Here is a 23474-nt window from a genome sequence, read left to right on the forward strand (position 1 = left end):
CCCACATTTTTCTATCTTATCAAAGTAGGTTATGGTCTACTTTATCAGATGCCTTATGAATGCTATGGATATAAGCATTTGTCTGATCCACTAATTTTATCACTTTGTCAAAGAATGCAGTAAGATTTGTCTGGCATGATCTGTTTTTGACAAACCTATATTGGATTTTGGTTTTCACTTTGTTTGTCTCTAGATGTTCACAGATTCAGTGCTTGATTGTCTTTTCCATTTTTCTGTTTATGTGTCTTGCATCACATATAAAAAGGAAAAGGGAGACTTTGGTAGCATGGTTGTGGCTTCCATATTAATTTTTTAAATATGTTCCTGTGAACACGAATACCCCGATCTCAAAATAAGCAAATACAAATCTTGGATTTAGTAACATACCATTAATTTTTTAAAGTGTAGGACTCTTAATAAAGTTGGAATAGGACAGAATATTTATTTATAAAATTATTGGAACAATTATATGTGACAGTATTATCAACAATATTATCTGCATTTAAGCAATATGCTAAGTAAAAATATCACAAGAGGTTTTGTCAATTAAAATCAAGATTTGAGGAGAATGCATAAGCTCAGCCTTATGATTTAACCACAGTGCAGAGTAGCAGATTCTTATAGTGCCTAGTTTCATGTGTCTGTGTATAAATAAATAAATAAATATAGGAAATTGTTGTAAGTCACTCTTCCAGTTTTCATGCTACAAAATAAATCTTCAAAAATGAACAATGTATTATTTATTGAAATCCACAACTTTTCAACTTAATTCAGGTTGAAGAATAATTCAGGTTGAAAAAAATATTTTCTTTCTGGTACAACAGACAAAGATAATTTGGGGAAGAAAAGTAATCTATATATATAGTTCAGTTGTAATTATTATTGTACTCCTTACAAAAGTTTGTGGCTCTCTACATACCACGAGATGGCGCTCCTAGCATTAAAAAATAACAGTATTTTTTTTCTTTTGTTCACTTTCCTTGAAGCAAAATTATAAAAAGATGTTAAAATGGCATTTTGTGCTGCTCTGAAAAGTTTTCAGGCTCAGCATATATCAAGAAATCGTTTCTAAATATTCCAGCAAATATTTCAGCAAATGTGTAAAAAAAACAGCTTTCCAACAGAGAAAAATTAAATTAAAAGTATTGAATAGTGGAATTCTTACACCTATTTCTACATAAATGGATATTTTAAAATCAAAATAAATAAATTAGTATGCTAAAAAAAAATATTCAGATAATTTTGAACTGTTCTAAATTCTTAATAATAATAATAATAATAATAATAATAATAATAATAATAATAATAATAATAATAATAATAATAATAATAATAATAATAATTTAATTTTTATACCGGCCTTCTCCCGAAGGACTCAGGGCGGTTCACAGCCAGATAAAACCAACACTACATGGATACAATATACAATACAATTAAAACCAGCATTAAAAAACTTATTAAATTTGGCCCATAATTAAAATACATTAAAACCATTAAAATCCCATTAAAATTAATAATAATCATAATAATCATAAATAATTATTATGCCAGTTCTGCGTGGAAAAATAGATACGTCTTCAGCTCGCGGCGAAAGATCCGGAGGTCAGGAAGTTGTCGAAGTCATGGGGGAAGCTCATTCCACAGAGCTTCCCACAGAGAAGGCCCTCCCCCTGGGGGTCAATGCCAGCTGACATTGTTTGGCTGATGGCACCCTGAGGAGGCCCTTTCTATGGGAGCGCATGGGTCAGTGGGAGGCAAACGGTAGCAGTAGGCGGTCCTGTAAATAGCCCGGTCCTAAGCCATGGAGCGCTTTAAAAGTGGTAACCAACACCTTGAAGTGCACCTGGAAGACCACATGTAGCCAGTGCAGCTTGCGCAGGAGAGGTGTCTATCACCCGCGCAGCTGCATTCTGAACCAACTGGAGCCTCCGGGTGCTCTTCAAGGGGAGCCCCATGTAGAGAGCATTGCAGTAGTCCAGGTGAGAAGTGACGAGGGCATGAATGACTGTGCATAAGGCATCCCGATCTAGAAAGGGACACAGCTGGTGAATCAGGCGTACCTGATAAAAAGCCCTCCTGGAGACGGTCGTCAGGTGTTCTTCCAAAGACAACCGCCTATCCAGGAGAACACCTAAGTTGCGCACCCTCTCCATCGAGGCCAATGACTCACCCCCAACAGTCAGCTGCGGCTGCAGCTGACTGTATCGGGATGCCGGCATCCACAGCCACTCCGTCTTGGAGGGATTGAGTTTGAGCCTATTTCTCCCCATCCAGACCCGCATGGCTTCCAGACACCAGGACAACACTTCAACACTTCATTGGGGTGGTTAGGGGTAGAAATGTACAGCTGAGTGTCATCAGCATACAGCTGGTACCTTATCCCCAAACCACTGATGATCTCACCCAGCGGCTTCATATAGATGTTGAACAGGAGAGGTGAGAGAACCGACCCCTGAGGCACCCCACACATGAGGCGCCTTGCGGTCGATCTCTGCCCTCCTGCCAACACTGTCTGCAACCGGTAGGAGAGATAGGAGGAGAATCACCAAAAAATGGTGTCTCCCACTCCCAAACTCCCCAACCGACGCAGCAGTATACCAAAGTCGATGGTATCAAAAACCGCTGAGAGGTCTAATCGGACCAGGGCAGAGGAATAACCCCTGTCCTGAGCCCTCCAGAGATCATCAACCAACGCGACCAAAGTCGTCTCTTTGCTGTACCCAGGCCGGAAGCCGGACTGGAACGGGTCCAGATAGAAAGATTCATCCAGGTACTGGGGTAACTGATGTGCCACCACACTCTCAACAACCTTCACCACAAAGCGAAGGTTGGAGACGGGACGATAATTTCCCAAAACAGCTGGGTCCAGGGAGGGCTTCTTGAGGAGGGGCCGCACCACCGCCTCTTTCAAGGCGGTAGGAACAACACCCTCCATCAAAGAAGCATTAGAGAGTTGAGCTTTCCCTTAAGAGTTAAAAAATGAAATTGAATGAATTATTACAAATTAAGTCATCTTCTCTTCTATCAATCACTTTTTGCATAAAAATTCAAGCTCAATCTGTAACAAATGACCTACAGTTATTTTAAACTAAAATACTCATTAAAGAAGATGGGAAGAAGTAGATAGTATATTACAAATCATACAATCATAATTAACTCCATTAAAGCTTGCTTCACTTATAAATTCAAATTTTAAAAGTACATAACACATAGTAGAGGTGTTCAGAATCAAACTCCTGGAGTGACAGTGAGCCTACAGTGCTGCATTCTAACCACTGCGACACCACAGTTCTTAAAGAAAAGATTAAGTTTAGGATTAATAATGATTAAATTAAAAGATTAAAACCAAAAATAGAGATGATACAGAGTTACTTTTGTCCATCATAGCATGGCTGCCTAAGGGCCCCAAGCCAGCCATCAGAATAAGAAATTAAGGCTTTTCTGAAAGACCATATCTTAGTCAGGAAGCAAGATGTTCCAAAGCATGGGAGCCATAACAGAAAAGGCACTTCTCCTTTACCAAATAGCCAAAAAAATTTGGCTGAGAGGCTCCAAAAAAAGGTTTTTTCTGCCAATGCAGAAGAAACTACAGAGGCAGCCAAACCCTTTGGAGTGAGACTATGCCTGAAATAAACTGGTGCTGTGCAATGAAGGGCTTTAGAAGCAAACTACCAACCAACGCAACTCGCTCAATGCTGCAGTCATTCCTTAAAGCATCCTTTTCTTGGGCATATTTTGAAAAATCACAAAAAATTGGAGGAAACAGGACAGAAAATACTATTGCAACTACAGTCTACCAGATATTATGGGATTACAATTCCAGGAATTCTCAATAAACCATGAAGAAACAAGTTGACTTACAGTACAGGGTTCTCAGTGCCTTTGGACCCCAGCCAAGGATAAAATTTCCAATGACTTCTCAAACAACAGATGTAAGGTATATGTTTAATCAAAGTTAATTGTGCTGTGAAACAAAACAACAAAATAGGGGGATTTTATGAAAAAATATGTATTCAAGCAACTGATATCTTTCTCATCCTTCATTATTTTAATTATCTGATTAAAAGCTTATAACTTATTCCTCCTGAGAACGATATTTTACAACTCCCCCACCTGATTTCTTAATTACATTCTTTTGCACAAAGTAACTTTTGTATCTTCCTATTAGTTTCATCCCTGATCTTAGAGTTCAATAGAACTCAGTCATTCAGTAGAAACAATAGCACCTACAGTTACAACTTTCGTTGCTGGTTTCTTATTTCACTGAACTTGAGCCAGACCAAAACCATTTGTGAGGAAAAGTCAGGCATACAAAGCACTACTTTTTTCCAGTTCCAATATAATGATACTTGATACAGGCAAAAAATGGGACAAGAAATTCAACTATTCAATAGGCCAAAATGTAAACTTGCAAGATTGGGATGCTCAGGGAAAAAAAGAAGGGGCAGGATTGGTCATTACTATCTCATTTGCAATTGAACACATTGTGTAAATCCAGATAAAGAGGCTGGGCAGGTCAGCCAAACAAAAGTCTATAAATCACATTCACTCTAAAACATCTGTTTGCTTGGGAAGGACTTTCACTAACACAACAGACCAACTCTGGTGAGCAAAATTCAAAGTCTTGTTATTTTATTTCACATTATCTAGTGATGATTGTTCATCAGCAAATAAAAAGATGTGAAGAAATGGTTCATAGCAGTTTTCTGCACAAAATTTGTTAGGAATGTCTATTATTACATATGAACTGAAGTAGATTTTAAAAGACTAAATTGATTGCAGTAATTTATCCACTATACAAAAATATACACTATATAAAAATAATATGATGTTTCTTAAAAAGTCTACATGTAAGTATTATATGCAAACATACATTAAGAAAAATATTAATACCTTCTTTAAAGACTGTGAATTTTGCCTACAATAATTTGTGAAGCTGAGTATTTTTACCTAACAACTCAGCTTTATTTTTTAACGAACAAATGTATTACGGTAAAAATATTATTGCTAATTTTAAAAAGTGGATTTCAATATCGCGTTTGGGGTTTATACTAGTCTTTTATTTGTACAGTTGGACCCAGGTTTAAAGGGAACTTCCTAAAAACAGTTAGATTTAAATTTATACCAATAATATGGAACTATTTTCATTTTTTTCCTAGGAAAATGTTATTTTTTTCATTTCTTAATTATAAATCTTATCACTTTAATTACCATAGGGAGATCAGTTACAAAATAGAAACAACTCAATAATAACAAAATAATGGCATAAAATTCTTAATCCTCAGTGAAAGGAATGCTAAAAGAATATATGTCCTGGAATGGCTAGAAAAATAAATGCACCTTTACTAATAGACGGAACACCTGATGTAGATGCTTCTCATGGTTGCAAGGAAGATACAAAAATGAATCAGAATATTTAAAATAATATCAGTATTGTAATCATATATCCATTTAATCTGGTAGAAAATACAACTGAACTGTAAGTTTGAAATTCTGATTAATTATTTAACTGTCCTTCATGTACCTGAAACAGCTACTGTATCTGTCTCTTTCTTAAAGACTATATGACATGCAACCTAACTCTTTTCTGGAAATGTCAGAGTTCAATTCTACAATGCCATAATTTTGAAATAAAATGAATAAATGAAAAATAATGGAACAAAAAAATGTGGTTAAAAAACTAACTGTACTAACTATAGTGGAACTAAGAAACTTATTTATACATTTATTACATAGATGTTGATGCTGGCTTATATCTGAATTTCTGATTAGATTTGGCATTACAATACATCTTCAAAAAAAGGAGGGTTTTTTGTTACATTGACAATTTTGTCTATTGTAATTCAATTATCCCTTTAAAAATTTAAATGCTTCCTCATAAAGAAGTTTTAAACTATTAGACTGTTCTCTATTTCTGCTTTAGCTCTTTATTTATAATTTTATTTTTTATTAGAGCAGTTATATCTTATCTTTTTAAATGTTATTAGTATAGAAAACAATTAACATCTTGGGAAAACATATATAGAAATCTACTAGCATAATTTTAATTTTGCATTAATTACACTGGTAAAGAACAGTGTTTAAAAGTTCAACCAAACTAATTAAATTAGTTTAATTTAATTTAAATTTCACAAATTGTCTTAGTATCTAAATTATCATTATTGTCTTAGATAAACAATAATGTACCTAATGAACTATGATTTTTCTTGGCTTATTCTATTCTATGGGGGATTTTTTTCTAGTCTTTTTTAGGTAGCGTCTTCTTCAACAGTTTGGTAAAAAGAATTTCATTTCTCGTTCCTAAAGGATATTTATATTTATACAAATATATTAGATAGCATGGGCAGCTTCTCAAGATACTATATATAATATAAAAAGTTGGCTTTGTTTTCATTACCAGAAATTAGTTTGAAGAGGGAAGAAAACATGCATTCAGCAGTGAGCTTGTCTTTCGTACTACTTGCTGTTTCATCCAATTTTGCAATAGCAATCAAAAAGGAAAATCAAACACCCCAGACCCTCTCCAGAGGTATGATGATTTCATTCTGTTTCTAAACTGCCAAAAGTTATAAAATAACTTTTAACTCATTTTTCTGAAAATTATTTTGTAAATAATATTGGAACACTAAAAAACAATGCTATGCTACTCTACATTTAATTTTTTTTAAGTACTAATATAATTCTACCTCTTTTTTATACTCATGGGTGTATTTTAGTGCACATGCCCTTACAGAAATGAACTATGAATCTAAGGTACAGTAATTTACATTTGTTTTAATATACAAAATCCGTGGTAAGTAAAGAAATTATTTAACACATTTCAGCATGTTATATAAAATATATTGAGGACAGTTAAATAGATAACAACTCCATATAAACCATGAATCTATTATTCTTCTAGGATGGGGAGATGATATCACTTGGGTACAAACATATGAAGAAGGCCTCTATCAGGCAAAACAAAGGTAAAAATAATTTTAAACCTTTCAGAAGAAAATTGATTTTTTAATTTTTGTTTCCATTCTTATAAATGGAGCATTTGTTGTAGCTTGTAAGTAAGTTTTAGTTTATTACTTACAGGTGTTGTATTATTCATTGTATTTATCTCCTATGATAGAGAAAGCATATTTCCTAATACTTATTTTCTTTTTGAAAAAGTAATAAGCCACTGATGGTTATTCACCATTTGGAGGATTGTCAATATTGTCAAGGTAAGTCAAAGAATTTGATTTAAAATGAAGATCTGAGGAACGCATCTGCACACACATATCACTCAACTGTATTCTTCTACTGTAGTATATTTAAGACTGAAATTTCAGCCTGTGAGTAATCTTGCTTTATGATAAAAGAAAAATAATCTGAAGAAACTGCAAGTTTCTAATTAGAATCTTATTTTTGAGAATTGAATTACTGCTAAAGGGGAGAATGCAAATGAGGACTTTGCTATAGGCTGATGCTTTATTTTGCAGAGTGCTCACTTTATATTTATTTATTTCTTATTAAAATAATATGTTTAAAAACTCAGTTGGGGCAGTGAACCTGGTAGACACCAGGGGATATATCAAACATATTATTAATTACTATCAGCCCCATTTTACCAATCACTGAATTAACAGAAACAATGTAACAAAATATGTCTTTCAGATATACATTGGTGTAAATAGTTCTCATGTTCAAAATTAAATTATTTAAGCAGAATCTTTTTACATTTATAAGAAATAATCCCTATTACATATTATCCTGGTAAATGTAAATAAAAATGCATCAGCCCAAGTAATTAGTAAAGCAAAATCTATGAAATGCCTCTTCTAATACATATTTACCTTGTTCTACCAAAGCTAAAAATATAGATTATATTAACAAACATGAAGTTATATTAAGTACTGACAAAATACATTCTATGTGATTCTGTTTTTCTCATGTAACCAAAGAGAACAGAGGTGTACAGTTGCATAACAAGAATTCACTGAGAATAATACCTCTTTGTCAACCTCTATTTCAATGTCAATATAAAAAGAAACCCTTCAAGAGGACAGATTTAATTAAATTGTAGGTAGTCTCTCTCATCTTGACATTGATGCTAAGCAATATGATTACTCCTGGCAAAAAAGTTACCTATTGGTCTTTAAGTCTCAAAGTCCTTGCAACAACAATCTCTCACTTGAACAACTTCAAGTTCAATGGACTGCAAAGAATTGATGTAACATGCCAATATCAGTATAGAAAACATCAACTCTAACAAAATTAAAAAGTTTTTAAAAACCTTGCATCTTCTTTCTCTTTAGGATAACAATTGTATTTCATATATTTTTTTTGTAGCATTAAAGAAGGTCTTTGCAGAAAGTCAAGAAATACAGGAGATGTGTCAGAATGATTTCATCATGCTCAACCTCATGGTACAAAATTTAGATATAGATATAAATTAATATCTGAAAGTAATGAGGTAAAGATATGGGTGATCTTTAGTGAGTTTTTAAGACAATTTAATAACTATGTCAATTTAAATATTTTAAATATTTTCTTTTGGTAGCATGAAACAACTGATAAGAACTTATCACCTGATGGACAGTATGTACCTCGAATCATGTTTGTAGGTATGTATCAGACATAATCATAACTATAGCCATAACCTGGTACTTCGCCTCTATAAAATACAGCTTTTATTGGTTACTGGGGCCAGAAAATGTTTCTTTTCTGAAAAATGCTACTTGCCTCCCCACAGCAGCTGAACTACAAAATGGCATTTCAGTCTACCAATATTTATTTATAAGGATGATAGAGAATTGGAAGACCATTCTATGAAAGTGTGCATGTAGAATCATGGGTTAATAAACAGATATTCCAGTTTAGCTTTCCCTGACTAGATCCATTCAAATGTGCTAGGACTGCAGCTCTTAGAATTTTAAGCCTGCATGGCCCTTAGTCTGTTGGTTTCCACTTCTGAAATTTTATTTTTGAAAATCATTCCAAAGTGTGATTAAATCCATCATTGATCAAAGCTTCCCCAGATACTAAACATTTCCAGCCTTGTATAAGTTTCCACAGGAATAAAGGAATTATCATTGTCACTTGATAGTGCACTTTAAGTGTAGTGGCTGATTCTTTTACCTTCTTCATTTGAAATGCATGAATATCATTAAATTAGTGAAAAGCATCCCCTTGAAATCTGATAGTGCTATGTATTAGTATGACTTAAGAGTAAAATTGAAATCAATATTATTGCTTTTCCAGATCCTTCTCTCACAGTAAGGGCTGATATCATTGGAAGATATACAAATCGATTGTATACTTATGAACCTCAAGACCTATCTGTGTGTAAGTTTTTCCTCAATGGGTCGCATTCATAATATGAATATTTACAGGACTGTTTCCCCCAAAGTATACTAATTGCATGGAAGATAAATTAAGTAGCACTGCTAGGTACTAAGATATATATAAAAAGTTTAATTCGATATCACAACAGAATAATGAAAAAGCCATATAAACTAGATATTTTGGATTTTGGATTTCATTTCCATCAGTCCCCAAAAAACAAAGCCTGGGAATGTGGCAGAGCCAGCACAATGCTTATATCGGCTGTTATTGTTAGATACAATTACTTCGGTTTTGAATGTTGTTATTTATTAATGATGTTTTTATGTATTATAAATGTATTATGTATTTTTTTTAAATTGTTACATTGTTCTTTTTCTTGTTTTTGTATTTGCTTTAATTGTTTGCAAGTTGTCCAGAATCATTCATATATATATATGTGTGTGTGTGTGTGTGTGTGTGTGTGTGTGTGTGTGTGTGTGTGTAGGTCTTTGGTTATTTGGGTTTTCTCCTGTGTAAAATTGGAAGTGTCTTGGCGACATTTTGACGAAGTCTCATTCGTCATCTTCAGGCTTCAGCTTCGTGCTTCTGGGAGCAATGTGTGATTGCAGCTGTTTCTTCCTTTTTAACTGCTAGTGGGGGTTTGAACTGCTTGGGCGGGAGCTTGGCTGTGCTCTGATTGGATGGGGGTTTTTTGTGCTCTGATTGGATGGGGGGGTGTCCTGTTTGGGTGGGGGCTTGGTTGTGCTCAGATTAGTCTGAGTTGCAGGGGGATTTGAGCTGGTGAGCTGCTCAAAACTTCTGTTTCCATGGTGAAATACAGTTCATCATGGAAACAGAAGTTAACAACCAACTTCCCTTCCTAGATGTCTTAGTCTACAAGAAACCCAATGGCTCCCTAGGACACACCATCTACCAGAAAAAAACACACACAAACCGCTATCTGCACGCACTCTCACACCACCACCCAGCACAGATCAACTCCATAGCCAAGACACTCATCTCTAGAACAAAACGCTTAGCTGACGAACAACACCTAAAAACCAAACTACACACTCTCACAAACGTACTAACATCCAATGGATTCCAGAGAAATAAGATTACCAAACTAATCCAAAAAGAACCCCCCACTAAAACCCAAGACAGAGAACAAGAAAATGGCACAGCCCTCCTCCCATATATAAAAGGCACCACAGACAGAATCAGCAAGATCCTCCACAAACATAACATCAAGACAGCATTCTGCACAAACCAAAAAATATCCACCATCCTAAGAAACCCCAAAGACAAAATTGAGTTAGAAAATCAAGGAGTATATGAAATCCCATGCACCGCCTGCCCCACCACATACATTGGACAAACCAACAGAAGAATAAGTGCACGCATTGAAGAACACAAGAACTCAGTCAAAAAAGAGGAACCAACTTCTTCCCTGGTCCAACACCTTAAAGCCACAGGACACAATATTGACTTTAAAAAGACCAGAACTATCGCCAAAACTGAACACTTTAACAACAGAATAATCAGAGAAGCCATCGAGATAGAAAAACGCCCACACAGCATGAACAAATGAGATGATACCTCCCGCCTACCAGCCATTTGGAAACCCGCCCTTATTGACAAACGAGTCCTTAACACGAGGAATGACACCAGACCCACACTCACGAGGTCCACACAGGATGTCACCACCACACATCCACCCAGAAAGCAGACCCAAACCCACACGGATCAGGAAGCACGACCAACGACCAGAAGCCAGACTGCAGCTGCAACATTAGCCATTTCAAACCCCTCCAATCCATACATGCAGCAGACTGACACCCATTACGAAGAAGTAGCACGACCATGAACACGAAGCCAAACAGCAGCAGTGCAGCTCACCAGCTCAAATCCCCCTGCAACTCAGACTACTCTGAGCACAACCAAGCCCCCACCCAAACAGGACACACCCCAGCCAATCAGAGCACAAAAAAACCCCATCCAATCAGAGCACAGCCAAGCTCCCGCCCAATCAGTTCAAACCCCCACTAGCAGTTAAAAAGGAGGAAACAGCTGCAATCACACATTGCTCCCAGAAGCACGAAGCTGAAGCCTGAAGATGACAAATGAGACTTCGTCGAAATGTCGCCAAGACACTTCCAATTTTATGCGGGAGAAAACCCGAACAACCAAAGACCTACATACAAACACCCGCGAAAACCTCAGAAAATAAATATATATATATATATATATATATATATATATATATATATATATATATATATATATATATATATATATATATATATATATATATATATATATATATATATATATATATATGATGGGTATCTATATAAATTTGAAAAACAAACAAACAAACCAATGGCAAGGACTGAAAGGCATTAGGCTCAAGCCAATCAAGCCTAAATGCCATTTCATGGTTTAACCAAGTCCCACCAAGGTCCCTGCACAATGCATAAGAAGACACAAAGATGGTACATGCTACCATCAGAAAGTACTGGCACCATGCAAAGTAGTTGTGTTTGAGAAAACAATTTCTTGCTTTTAAAATTAAGGACAGACTTGGACAGATCTCCCATTCTTTGCAGTAACCTTTGTGAAGTTTGTGAAAAAAGATAAAAGTGGAGGCAGAACAAACTGGCTCTGTTGAGTCCAAGGAGGTTTTTTTTAATATGTATTTGTACTAGAATAGAGTAGAATAGAATAGAATAGAATAGAATAGAATAGAATAGAATAGAATAGAATAGAATAGAATTTTTTATTGGCCAAGTGTAATTGGACACACAAGGAATTTGTCTTGGTGCATATGGTCTCAGTGTACAGAAAAGATACCTTCATCAAGTTACAACACTTGCAACACTTAATGATAATCATAGGGTACAAATTTAAACACAATGATACAACACTTAATGATAGTCATAGGCTACAAATAAGCAATCAGGAAACAATCAATATCAGTATAAATCATAAGGATACAAGCAACGAAATTGCAATCATAAGTGGAAGGAGATGGGTGATGTGAACGATGAGAAGATTAATAATAGTGCAGATTTAGTAAATAGTTTGACAGTGTTGAGGGAATTATTTGTTTAGCAGAGTGATGGCCTTTGGGAAAAAACTGTTCTTGTGTCTTGTTGTTCTGGTGTGCAGTGCTCTATAGTATCATTTTGAGAGTAGGAGTTGAAACAGTTTATGTCCAGGATGTGAGGGGTCTGTAAATATTTTCACAGCCCTCTTTCTGATTGGTGCAGTATACAGATCCTCAATGGAAGGCAGATTGGTAGCAATTGTTTTTTTCTGCAGTTCTAATTATCCTCTGAAGTCTGTGTCTGTCTTCTTGTGTTGCAGAACCAAACCAGACAGTTGTTGTTGTTGTTGTTGTTGTTGTTGTTGTTGTTATTATTATTATTATTATTATTATTATTATTATTATTATTATTATCACACAAACTGACAGTATACACAGCAAACTAGATAACTATGCTGGATTTCGTATCACTAATCACTAGTCAAACACTTTCCAAGCATTTAAGGCTGTATGATGTATTGGTGGATTATGCGTGCAGATCCCAGTAAAGTGGCCTTCTGCAGCTGACCAGTGGTGATCTTGTCAGCGCCAATTGTTTTTAAGTGTTTGCCTAGGTCTTTATGCTCAGCTCCCAGTGTACCGAGTACCACTGGAACCACCTGCACTAGTTTATGCCAGAGTCTCTGCAGTTCAATTCTCAAGTCCTGATATCTGGTGAGTTTTTCAAGTTGTTTCTCATCAATTCTGCTGTCACCAGATATGGCAATGTTGACAATCCACACTTTTTTCTTCTCCACAATCGTAATATCTGGGGTATTGTGTTCCAGAACTTTATCAGTCTGTATTCGGAAATCCCACAGTAGTTTTGCATGCTCATTTTCAATCACTTTTTCAGGCTTATAGTCCCACCAGTTCTTTGCTGCAGGCAGATGGTAGTTGTGACACAAGTTCCAATGGACCATCTGAGCAACTATATTGTGACGTTGTTTGTAGTCAGTCTGAGCTATTGATTTGCAGCAGCTCAGTATGTGATCAATGGTTTCATCCGCTTCTTTGCAGACTCTACATTTGGGGTCATCAGCAGATTTTTCTATTCTGGCTTTAATTGCATTCATTCTGATGGCTTGTTCTTGGGCTGCAAGAATCAGGCCTTCTGTTTCTTTCTTCAGTGTTCCATTGGTTAGCCATAACCAGGTTTTTTCCTTATCTATTTTTCCTTGGATCTTGTCAAGGAACTGTCCATGCGGTGCTTTGTTACAACAGCTGTCAACTTGAGTTTGCATCGCTGTTTTCCTATAGTGATACTAGGTTTGCTGTACTTTTAACACCTTCCTCTTGTTGACCTCCATCAAATCTGGTTCAACACTGTCTTTCACATAATCTGCCAGAGCATGTTTCTCTTCTTCGACTGTCTGCTTCACTTGCAAAAGTCCTTTACCGCCTACTTTTCTGGGCAAATATAGCCTGTCGACATCACTACGTGAGTGCAGTGTATAGTGTATGGTCATCAGCTTTCTTGTTTTCCTATCCAGGCTGTCCAGCTCTGCCTGTATCCTGTTTACAATCCCAGCAGTATATCTGATGATGGGTATAGCCCAGGTGTTTATAGCCTTGATGGTATTACTGCCATTCAGTTTGTTTTTTAGAAGTTTCCTGACCCTTTAGAAGCAAAGACCCTATTCTTTGCTAACCATATTTTTCACTTGCCCATGCTTGATGTTTTCCAGCTGCAGTATGCCCAGGTATTTATAGGCTTAAGGTTGGTGGCACTTGATGGTTTGTCCATTGGGCATTTCAATTCCATCACTTTCTATGATCTTCCCTTTCTTCAGTGCCACTGTGGCGCATTTGTCCAGGCTGAACTCCATGCTGATGTCAGTGCTGAAAATTCAAACTATATTGGTCAGTGATTGAATTTCAATTTCTGATTTTCCTTATAACTTCAGGTCATCCATGTACAGCAGGTGAGAGATTTTCTGTGAATTTTTAGCAGTTTGATACCTCAGGTTAGTTTTCTGTAAAATTGTTAGGGGGCTCATAGCGATGGTGAACAACAAAGGTGACAAAGAATCGCCCTGGAAAATCCCTTCTTTTGATGTTGATCAATCCGTAACTTTCATTTCCAATAAACAGTTCCATTTTCCAGTGCTTCATCGCATTTGCAATGAGAGTACCAATGCATTGCATATTCCAATGACATCCAGGCATTTGATGATCCAGCTGTGTGGTAATGAATCAAAGGTTTTCTTGTAGTCAATCCAAGTTGTATGCAGATTTGTTTTTCGGCTTTTGCAATTCTCTAGAATCATTTTGTTGATCAGGAGCTGATCTTTTGTTCCTCTGCTTCCTCGTTTGTTTCCTTTCTGCTCTACTGGCAAGATGTTGTTTGCTTCTAGATAGTCCTGGATCCTATCAGCTATGATGCAGTCAGCAGCTTGAGCATGGTTGGCAGACATGCTATTGGCCTGTAATTTGCAAGTATTGCCCCTTTTGCTGGATCCTTCTGTATCAGGTACGTTTTCCCAGATGTTAACCATTCGCTGATGTTTCCTGTCTGCAGCATCTCATTGAATTGTTCGGCCATTCTTCCATGCAGGCTGGTAAGGTATTTGAGCCAAAAGCCATGCAGTTGATCATTACCAGGCATGTCCAGTTCTTGACTTTCTTCACTTTGTTGCTTATCATTTCGGTAGTTATTTTCAGTTGGTCCATTTTGTTCTTGGAGAATTTCATCTCAAAATCTCTGATCCATCCAGCATTTTTGTTATAACCTTATTATTAATATATATATGTATATATATATATATATACACACACATAATATATATATTATATTATATTATATTATAATATATATAATATAATTATTATTATTGTTATTGTTGTTGTTATTTTATTTACACAAAATGACAGTATACACAGCAAACGAAATAACTATGCTGGATTTCATATCACAGATCACCAGTCGAACACTTCCCAAGTGTTTAGGACTGCATGATGTATCTGCAAATTATGCGAGCAGATCCCAATAAAGGTGGCCTTCTGCAGCTGACCAATGGTGATCTTGTCAGCGCCAATTGCTTTTAAGTGCTTGCCTAGGTCTTTAGGCACAGCTCCCAGTGTGTCGAGTACCACTGGAACCACCTGCACTGGTTTATGCCAGAGTCTCTGCAATTCAATTCTCAAATCTTGATATCTGGTGACTTTTTCAAGTTGTTTCTCATCAATTCTGCTGTCACCAGGTATAGCAATGTCGACTATCCACACTTTTTCCCCCCTACAATCTTGATATCCGGGGTATTGTGTTCCAAATCTTTATCAGTCTGTATTCAGAAATCCCACAGTAGTTTTGCATGATCATTTTCAATCACTTTTTCAGACTTATGATCCCACCAGTTCTTTGCTACAGGCAGATGGTAGTTGTGACACAAGTTCCAGTGGACCATCTGAGCAACTGTGTTGTGATGTTGTTTGTAGTTGGTCTGAGCTATTGTCTTACAACAGCTCAGTATGTGATCAATGGTTTTGTCCGCTTATTATTATTATTATTATTATTATTATTATTATTATTATTATTATTATTATTATTATTATTATTATTATTCTGCACTGGCTTGATAGTAGAGCATTTGAAGCAAGAAGCAACATAACATATCTATGTGATTTATTGAAGATACAGGTAAAGATGGAGGCCTATTGGTCAGCACAGACTTTTAAGCAAGAAGGCGTTATCTTGCTTGGGCCTGGAGCTTTTCCTGGCTTTTGTCTGTGAAATAGGTCTTACACGTCTTTTTCTGTGATCACTAGGGGTTGTGAACCCAATGGGATGGGGTCAGTTGTAGGAGGCTTGGCTGTTGTTGGTGTGTCTGAAATGGCGGTTGTGGAGAAAGGTGGCTGTAATTTCCTTTCAACCCTGCAGTAAACATGTTCAGGTCATCTGCCAGTTGCTGATTTCCTTCAGCCTGGGAAGGAGGTTTGCCGTAGCCGGTGATATTTTTAAGAGTTTTGCACATGTTTGCTGGTTCATTTGTTGAGAAGCTTTTTAGAGTAGCTTCTTTTTGCTGCTCTGATCTTCCTTGTTAATACATTTCTGGCCTGATTGTACAGCATTTTATCACCTTTTCTGTAGGCTTCCTCTTTGGAATGACATAGCTGCTTAAGGTTTGCTGTTACTGTATATTCGCAAGTTCCTAGTGGGGACACATAGGTCTTCGCAGAAGCTGACATATGATGTTATAATCTCTGTGAGTTCATCTAAGACAGCAGAGGTAGTTTCAAAAACATTCCAATTAGTGCAGTCAAGACAGGCCTATAGCTTTAATTTTGCCTCCTCCGTCCAGGTCTTCACTGATTTAATTGTTGGTTTTGTGGTTTTAAATCTTTGCCTGTAAGTAGGTACAAGGGATACATGCAATGATCAGAGTGTCCCACAACTGCTCATGGTAAGAACCGATAAGCATCTTTTAGTGTTGTGTAGCAATGGTCTAAAGTATTCTTGCCTCTAGTGGGACAATTGACATGTTGGTAGTTCTTTCCTTAAGTTTGCCTTGTTTAGATCTCTCAAAATAATGGCCAATGAATCGGGGTATTTGGCTTCAGCCTCCATAATTTGGTCAGCTAGCGTTCGTAATGCCTTGTTTACACAGGTTTGTGATGGGACATAAACAGCAATTAGAAAAAATGAGAAAAATTCACGAGGCAAATAATATGGTTTGCAGTTGATAATTAATGTCTCTAAGTTTTTGTCAACGAATTTATATATTATAGTTATATCCTGAGACCAGCTGTTGTTGATATATAATGATTGGGTTGGGCTCATAGATTTTTGGGATTATTATTTTTTTGCTTTACCTCTGCAAAGAAAATATAGCTGCTATCCAACAGTCATAAAAACTAGGCAGGAAAAGATAACTAAAACTGGTTAGAAGGCAAGATTTTAATTAGTCACTCATAAGATTTTTACATTTTGCTTACCCATAATGTTTCTCAATAGTTATGGGAACATTAAAATGTGTTTTTATGATCTGATCAAGTAACTAGAATTAATTCATGCTAGAATTTCCTGAAATGTTCCATGCTTCCTCTAAAACAATCGGATCTAGCTTTATAACAAACAGTTCAGCATTGAATAGAAACAAATCTGCTGGAACAAAAATATTCCTGAGAAATAATGAATCACTCGAGAAATAGGATTGGACTATACACAGAACATCACAGACTATTTCATGTTCTAATAGATTCAGTTCTAGAAATGATGAACTATCAATGAAATGATCAGATTTGCATCTTTGGGAAATAAAATATAACTGTGCAAGGACCATCATTCTCTAAACTCATAACTCATAAGTCTGAATCTTCCTAATAATTATACAACTTTACAGCATAGTCATTTCTGGAAATGCTATATAATACCCTCCTAAGCTTCATTTTAATATAAATATAAATATCTAAAATCTCACTATGAATCTCATAGGTTTGGGGCACATTTAATTTTTAAAAAATGTTCTAGGATATGTAGCATTTTTAAATTTGTGTGTGTATGCAGCCTGCATGAAATTGGAGAAATAGTCCTGATCCAAAGACATGCTTAAATGGATCAATTTGAAAATTAGTGAAAATCAAATCTAGATCTAGATCTAAATAATTATCTCAAAGTGGGTAAGGCCTAATCTTTTAAAGAATTAAATTGATCATATTCAACTAACCACGTTGTATGGTTATAGAAACTAAGATAATTGTTTATTTTGCCTACCTAGTTGTCAAAGCTGGGGAAAAAGAAGAATTAAAGAGCAAGATTCTCATTGCACAACTCACCCCCAGAATCAAATTTACTTCCCAGAACCCAATCGCCTACAGGGCCAAAAGAGTGCATTTTCTTGTTTACCCGGACCCTAAGAAAACAGTTGTGATTTAATAAATCCCTTTGCTCAAGTATCCATGGAAAATAGGTACTTCCTGGGGAGGTGCCATAAATGGTGACTTTTGACTAGTTAGTAAGATTGTATGCTGCTAGACCCACCAATACAGTAATTTTACTGGGTCATTGACTGACTAGATTTAAGCATGTTAGCTTACGGGATCTGCCCTACCATAAATAGAGTTAGGAAGCTAGGTAGGCAGTTAGGTAACTGGAAATTATGCCCAGCAAGAAATTGCATCCCGATACATATATTTCAATTTAGGAATTATATTATCTCCAGAGTTTGAAATTCTTAGCCTAACTCCCAACTGTTAAACTCCATTTCTTTGGATAAGATGTTCCTGCACCCAAAGCTATGCATTAGAGGTGGCAATGCTTCCATTTTATCTCATTTGCTGTCTTCAGATGTAACAGAAGGTGCAATTGCCTGTGAATTGATTTACATATATAGCATTGAAGGCCACAGGTATTTTATCCTTTAGCTGCAGAATTGGTTACCTTGGCTGTCCTACTCTGGGATAGTATTGAATGTCATACAAAAAAAACAGTTATAACAGCTGTTTATTTTCATAGCAATGGTGACATTTCATAATTATTTGAATTTTCTGTCATCTTTCTTCATTATACCCTATCTTTTCCCCGTAGCATGTCACTTTTTAATTTTTAAAATACGTTATAAATATTTTATAAATTAAATACCTGAAAAATTAAAGGCATTGGATAGATCATGTATTTTTCCGTTCTGTCCTTTTCTTGAATTACAATGCTTCCAAATCACTTTGCTATCTTCTTTTTTTAGTAATTGAGAATATGAAGAAAGCATTGCGTCTCATTCAGACTGAATTGTAAATGACTGCTGAATCGATGATCACAACAACAGAAAAAAGAAATGTGGACCAAGAAAAATCATTTACAAAAGTTGTTCAGTTCTCTTGTCCCGCTTGGAATGTTGCCTAAATGAGTTGCAAGCTCATTTCACTTCTGCTGAAAAAATACTAGTGGCTGTAATAATAGAAGAATTCAGCAACAAGGAAGATTTGATGTTCATCAGGATACTTCTCTCCTTGGGATTTTATACAGCAGTGAAGAAGAAATACCCCAGGGTATTTTCCTATGCCACTGAAGAATCTTTTTTATGCTAAGGATACATGTTTAGTATATGCTGTATTGCCTTTCTAAATATATGCATCAGTTTATATTGCATTAATGCTACAGGAAAACAAGTTCTTTTCTTTATATACTGTTACTAGAGATAGAGATGCTTTTGTTCCATATATCTCCTGAATTCACAGTCCCCTGATACTTTCAATTTATAGAAGTCCAAATGAAAAAGTAGTTCCTTGTAAGTCAATATGATATAGCAATTACGGGGTTGAATTGAGACTCAAAAAACTTGGGATCAAACCCCATTTAAACATAGAGTTTATTGAATGACTAAGGCTAGACTTGGGCTATATTGCTCAGTCCTACTTATGTCACTAGGACCTTGTGAGGATGATGTGAGGAGTGATCACATTTGTGATGCCTTAGGTTCCTTAGGGAAACATGTCTGTGTAGAATAACAGTGTTGTTGGTTGGTGTAGAAAAAAAGCTTATAGGATAGAAAGAAAAATCGTCATTTGCTAGAATACAAGAACAAATTAGTTCTTCAGAAATGAATCTCATCAGATTTCAGGGGAAAGGACTCATTAATAAGTGACTTACATTTAAAGTTCTGAATATGTTGCAAATAACTGCATGATCTGTACAAAATACTTACAGTGTTTTGTAGTTTCAAAAAAGAAATTAAAAAAAAAACCCTGCAGTCAACTTCTTTGTGTACTTCTTTTGTATCTCATATTTTCACATTCTGTACAGAACTCTCTCAGTATACGAATACAATATTGCAAATGGCAGATGCACAATAGAAAAAGAGATGTTCCCAGCTTTCTGTTCCCAGCCAAACTAAGTGCCCAGTTATGGAAATAACTTTTGTATCCCAGCAACTGGCATCAAGAGGTACGGTGTTTCTGTTGCTGGTAATAATATATGGCTATTCCTATCAATCATGATTGAGACTTACATATGGGCCTGAAACTGCATTGGTCACCATGTAGGTTGGATGGCTTTGACAGGACTGGGTTAGGGGAATATTGACCCTCCTGAATTTCTTGGCAGCTTTAACATCTCTGTTAAAGATCCTAGAATTTCTGTTCAGTATGCTCACCAGGAAGAATATAGTTCCAACATTTCTGGAAGTATCACATTGAAGAAAGTTAATGGCATTAAGGTTCTGCAATGCCCCCTCACCACCACTGAGTGGCATTAGATGCACATCTTGCAATAAGATTATTGGAAGAAAAGACATTATATGTAATTCTTTTTTTTTTCTAGCCACAAGCAACAAAATGATTGGATTTATTCAACCATTCCTCTTACCTCCAGCTTACTTATACAATTCTATTATTATGCTAGCTATGTTATTATTCATTGTTTTACTCCCCCCCACCCCCGGTTATCAGTATTTGAATCCACATGAACCAAATCAATCAATCAATCAGAATAGACCTGGAAGTGACATTGGAGGTCTTCTAGTCCAACCCTTTGCTCAAGCAGGAGATCTTATATAATTTCAGACAGGTGGCTGTCCATTCTTTTCTTGAAAACCTCCAGTGATGAAACACCTACAACTTCTGAAGGAAGCTGTTCAACTCACAGTTAGTTGTCCTCACTGTTAGGAAGTTTGTCCTTAATTTCAGGTTGCTTCTCTTCTTCATTAGTTTCCATCCATTCTTTCTTCTCTTGTTTTCTGATGCTTTAGAAAATAAATTGATCCCTTCTTATTTGTGGCAGCCCCTCAAATACTGGAATACTGCTATCATGTCACCTCAATCCTTCTTTTCTCTAGATTAGCAACTGTTCTTCAGATGCTTTTGTCTCCTGGCCCTTAATCATCTTAGTTGTTCTTCTTTGCACTTTTTCCAAAGTCTCAACATTTTTTTTTAATGAAACTGTTTGTAATATTCCAGGTGTGATCTTACTAAGGATTTATAAAGCAATACTAATACTTCACATGATTTTGATTCTATGCCTGTTATAAAACCAAGAATTGTATTAGGTTTTTTGACTGCTGCCACACACTGCTGGCTCATGTTTAAGTGATTGTCCACTAGGACCCCAAGGTTGACTCAGCCTTCCATCCTTTATAAGGTAGGTAAAATGAGGACCCAGATTGTTGGGGGGGCAATAAGTTGACTTTGTAAAAATATACAAATAGAATGAGACTATTGCCTTATACACTGTAAGCCGCCCTGAGTCTTCGGAGAAGGGCGGGGTATAAATGTAAAAACAACAAACAAAAAGGTCAGTGGTGGGATTCAGCCAATTCGCATCACTTTGAGAGAACCGGTTGTTAACTTTCTGAGCAGTTTGACTAACCTGGTTGTTGGAAGAAATCATTAGGCCAGAGAACTGGTTGTTAACTTGAATCCCACCACTGCCCAGGGTTACTGTTTTTGAGCCAGGTTTCACCTTTGGTTTTTCATGCCTAGGTGTAAAGCCTTGTTTTTCTCTACCTTTAATTTCACATTATTGAAATTATGTTATTACATTCCAGACCCATTTCTCAAGTCTGACAAGATCTTTTAGGATCCTGAGCTTGTCTTCTGGGGTATTGGCTATTCCTGCCAGCTTACTGTCATCTGCAAATTTAATGGATCTCCCTTCTATTCCCTCATCTAAGACATTTATGAAGATATTGAAGAGTACCGGGCCTAAGATGGAACCTTGTGGTACCCCACTGCTTACTTCACTTCATGTAAATGTAATACCATTAAGGACTACTTGTTGAGTACAGTTTGTCAGCCAGTTACAAATTCATCTGGTGGTGATGCGGTCTTTCCCATATTTTTCTTGTTTACTAAGGGCGTGGGTTGTGGTCTACTTTGTCAAATGTCTTGCTGAAGTCTAAGTATATTATGTCCACAGCATTTTACTGGTCTACTAATTTAGTCACTGTCAAAGACAAACAGATCATGCTGACTACTAGTTATAACTTTATTTGTTTCTAAATATTCACAGATCTATTTTGATTATTTTTCCAGTATTGATGTTAGTCTAATTGGTCTGTAGTTTCCTGGGTCTGTTCCCCAATCCTGCCCCATTTGAAGGTGGGAACCACATCAGCTTTTTTCCAATCCTCTGGTAGTGATTTTTGTAGTAGTGATCCTCTGGTGATCCAGGATTTTTTAAAGCTATGGTACAATGGTTCTGAGATAAGATCTGCCAGCTCCTTCAGAACCCTGGGTTGTAATCCATCAGGTCTTAGTGATTTATATTAATCAAGATCAGACAGGTGCTCTCTTACCATTTTCTTGCTTATTTTAATATTTATTTCTAGTCTGTCTTTTAGTGTTATGTTTTGATAGGTTGGGCTATAGTTTATTTTGCATGAAGACTGATTCAAGGAATGTTTTAAGCAGCTCTGTTTTCTCTGTACTGCTTATTACTTCCTTGCCATAGTTTCTCATTAGTGGACTGACTGTTCCCTTGACCTTTTTCTTGTTATTTATATGTTGAAAGAAACTTTTTTTTTAATTATCTTTGACTTTTGTTGCAAGTCTTTGTTCACTCTGAGCCTTTGCTTTTCTGACTTCCCTTTTGAAGATTCAGGCTATTTGTTTATATTCTGCCTTAGTTATATTTTCCATTTTTTTACTTATTATTTTTGTTTTTCAATTTATCAGAGAGATCTTTGTGCATCCTTGTTGATTTCTTCTTCTGGACTTCTTGCTTTTTTTTCAGTGATGTTGTGTTGGATTGGGCTTTTACATGTAAGGAAATGTAGGGAAGAGCTGCTCATTTTTTTACTTGAAGGTTAATGCTAAATAAACATAAAGAAGATGACAAGGTAGGGTGCAGGCCTGAGATGAAAGATAAAATAGTAATTTATTTATTTATTAAATTTTTATACCGCCCTTCTCCCTAGGGACTCAGGGCGGTGTACAGCCAGAAGATAAAAAACATAAAAAATATACAATTAAAACAACAATTTAAAACCGAGCATATTAGAATGGCCAATTAAAAATTAAAAATTAAAAATTACAACCCTAAAATAATAAAACCCCAGTTAAAAAATTTAAAATTATTTAAAAATATTAAGCCAGTCCCGCTTGAATAAATAGATGTGTTTTCAGCTCACGGCGAAAGGTCCGAAGATCAGGCAATTGACAC

At 36.0% G+C, this 23474-nt stretch overlaps 1 protein-coding gene across 1 annotated transcript; it reads left to right on the forward strand.

Moving 5' to 3' along the window:
- The first annotated feature begins 6426 nt into the window (after window positions 1–6426).
- Window positions 6427–19198, forward strand: AGR3 (anterior gradient 3, protein disulphide isomerase family member). The gene is made up of 7 exons (XM_058182009.1): window positions 6427–6529; window positions 6902–6965; window positions 7159–7211; window positions 8320–8396; window positions 8531–8594; window positions 9232–9315; window positions 19063–19198. The coding sequence occupies exons 1-7, from the start codon at window positions 6427–6429 to the stop codon at window positions 19110–19112; spliced, it is 495 nt and encodes a 164-aa protein (XP_058037992.1). The 3' UTR covers window positions 19113–19198.
- The last annotated feature ends 4276 nt before the right edge of the window (window positions 19199–23474 follow it).

The sequence above is a fragment of the Ahaetulla prasina genome, chromosome 4 (genome assembly GCF_028640845.1).
Source record: "Ahaetulla prasina isolate Xishuangbanna chromosome 4, ASM2864084v1, whole genome shotgun sequence".
Lineage (NCBI taxonomy): Eukaryota > Metazoa > Chordata > Lepidosauria > Squamata > Colubridae > Ahaetulla > Ahaetulla prasina.

Excerpts from the sequence above, each read along its gene's own strand:
- AGR3 (XM_058182009.1), top strand. The coding sequence starts at position 6,427 with ATGCATTCAGCAGTGAGCTTGTCTTTCGTACTACTTGCTGTTTCATCC. Across the intron at positions 6,966-7,158 it reads CTCTATCAGGCAAAACAAAG|TAATAAGCCACTGATGGTTA; the intron begins GTAAAAATAATT and ends TTTTTGAAAAAG. Across the intron at positions 8,595-9,231 it reads ACCTCGAATCATGTTTGTAG|ATCCTTCTCTCACAGTAAGG; the intron begins GTATGTATCAGA and ends TTGCTTTTCCAG.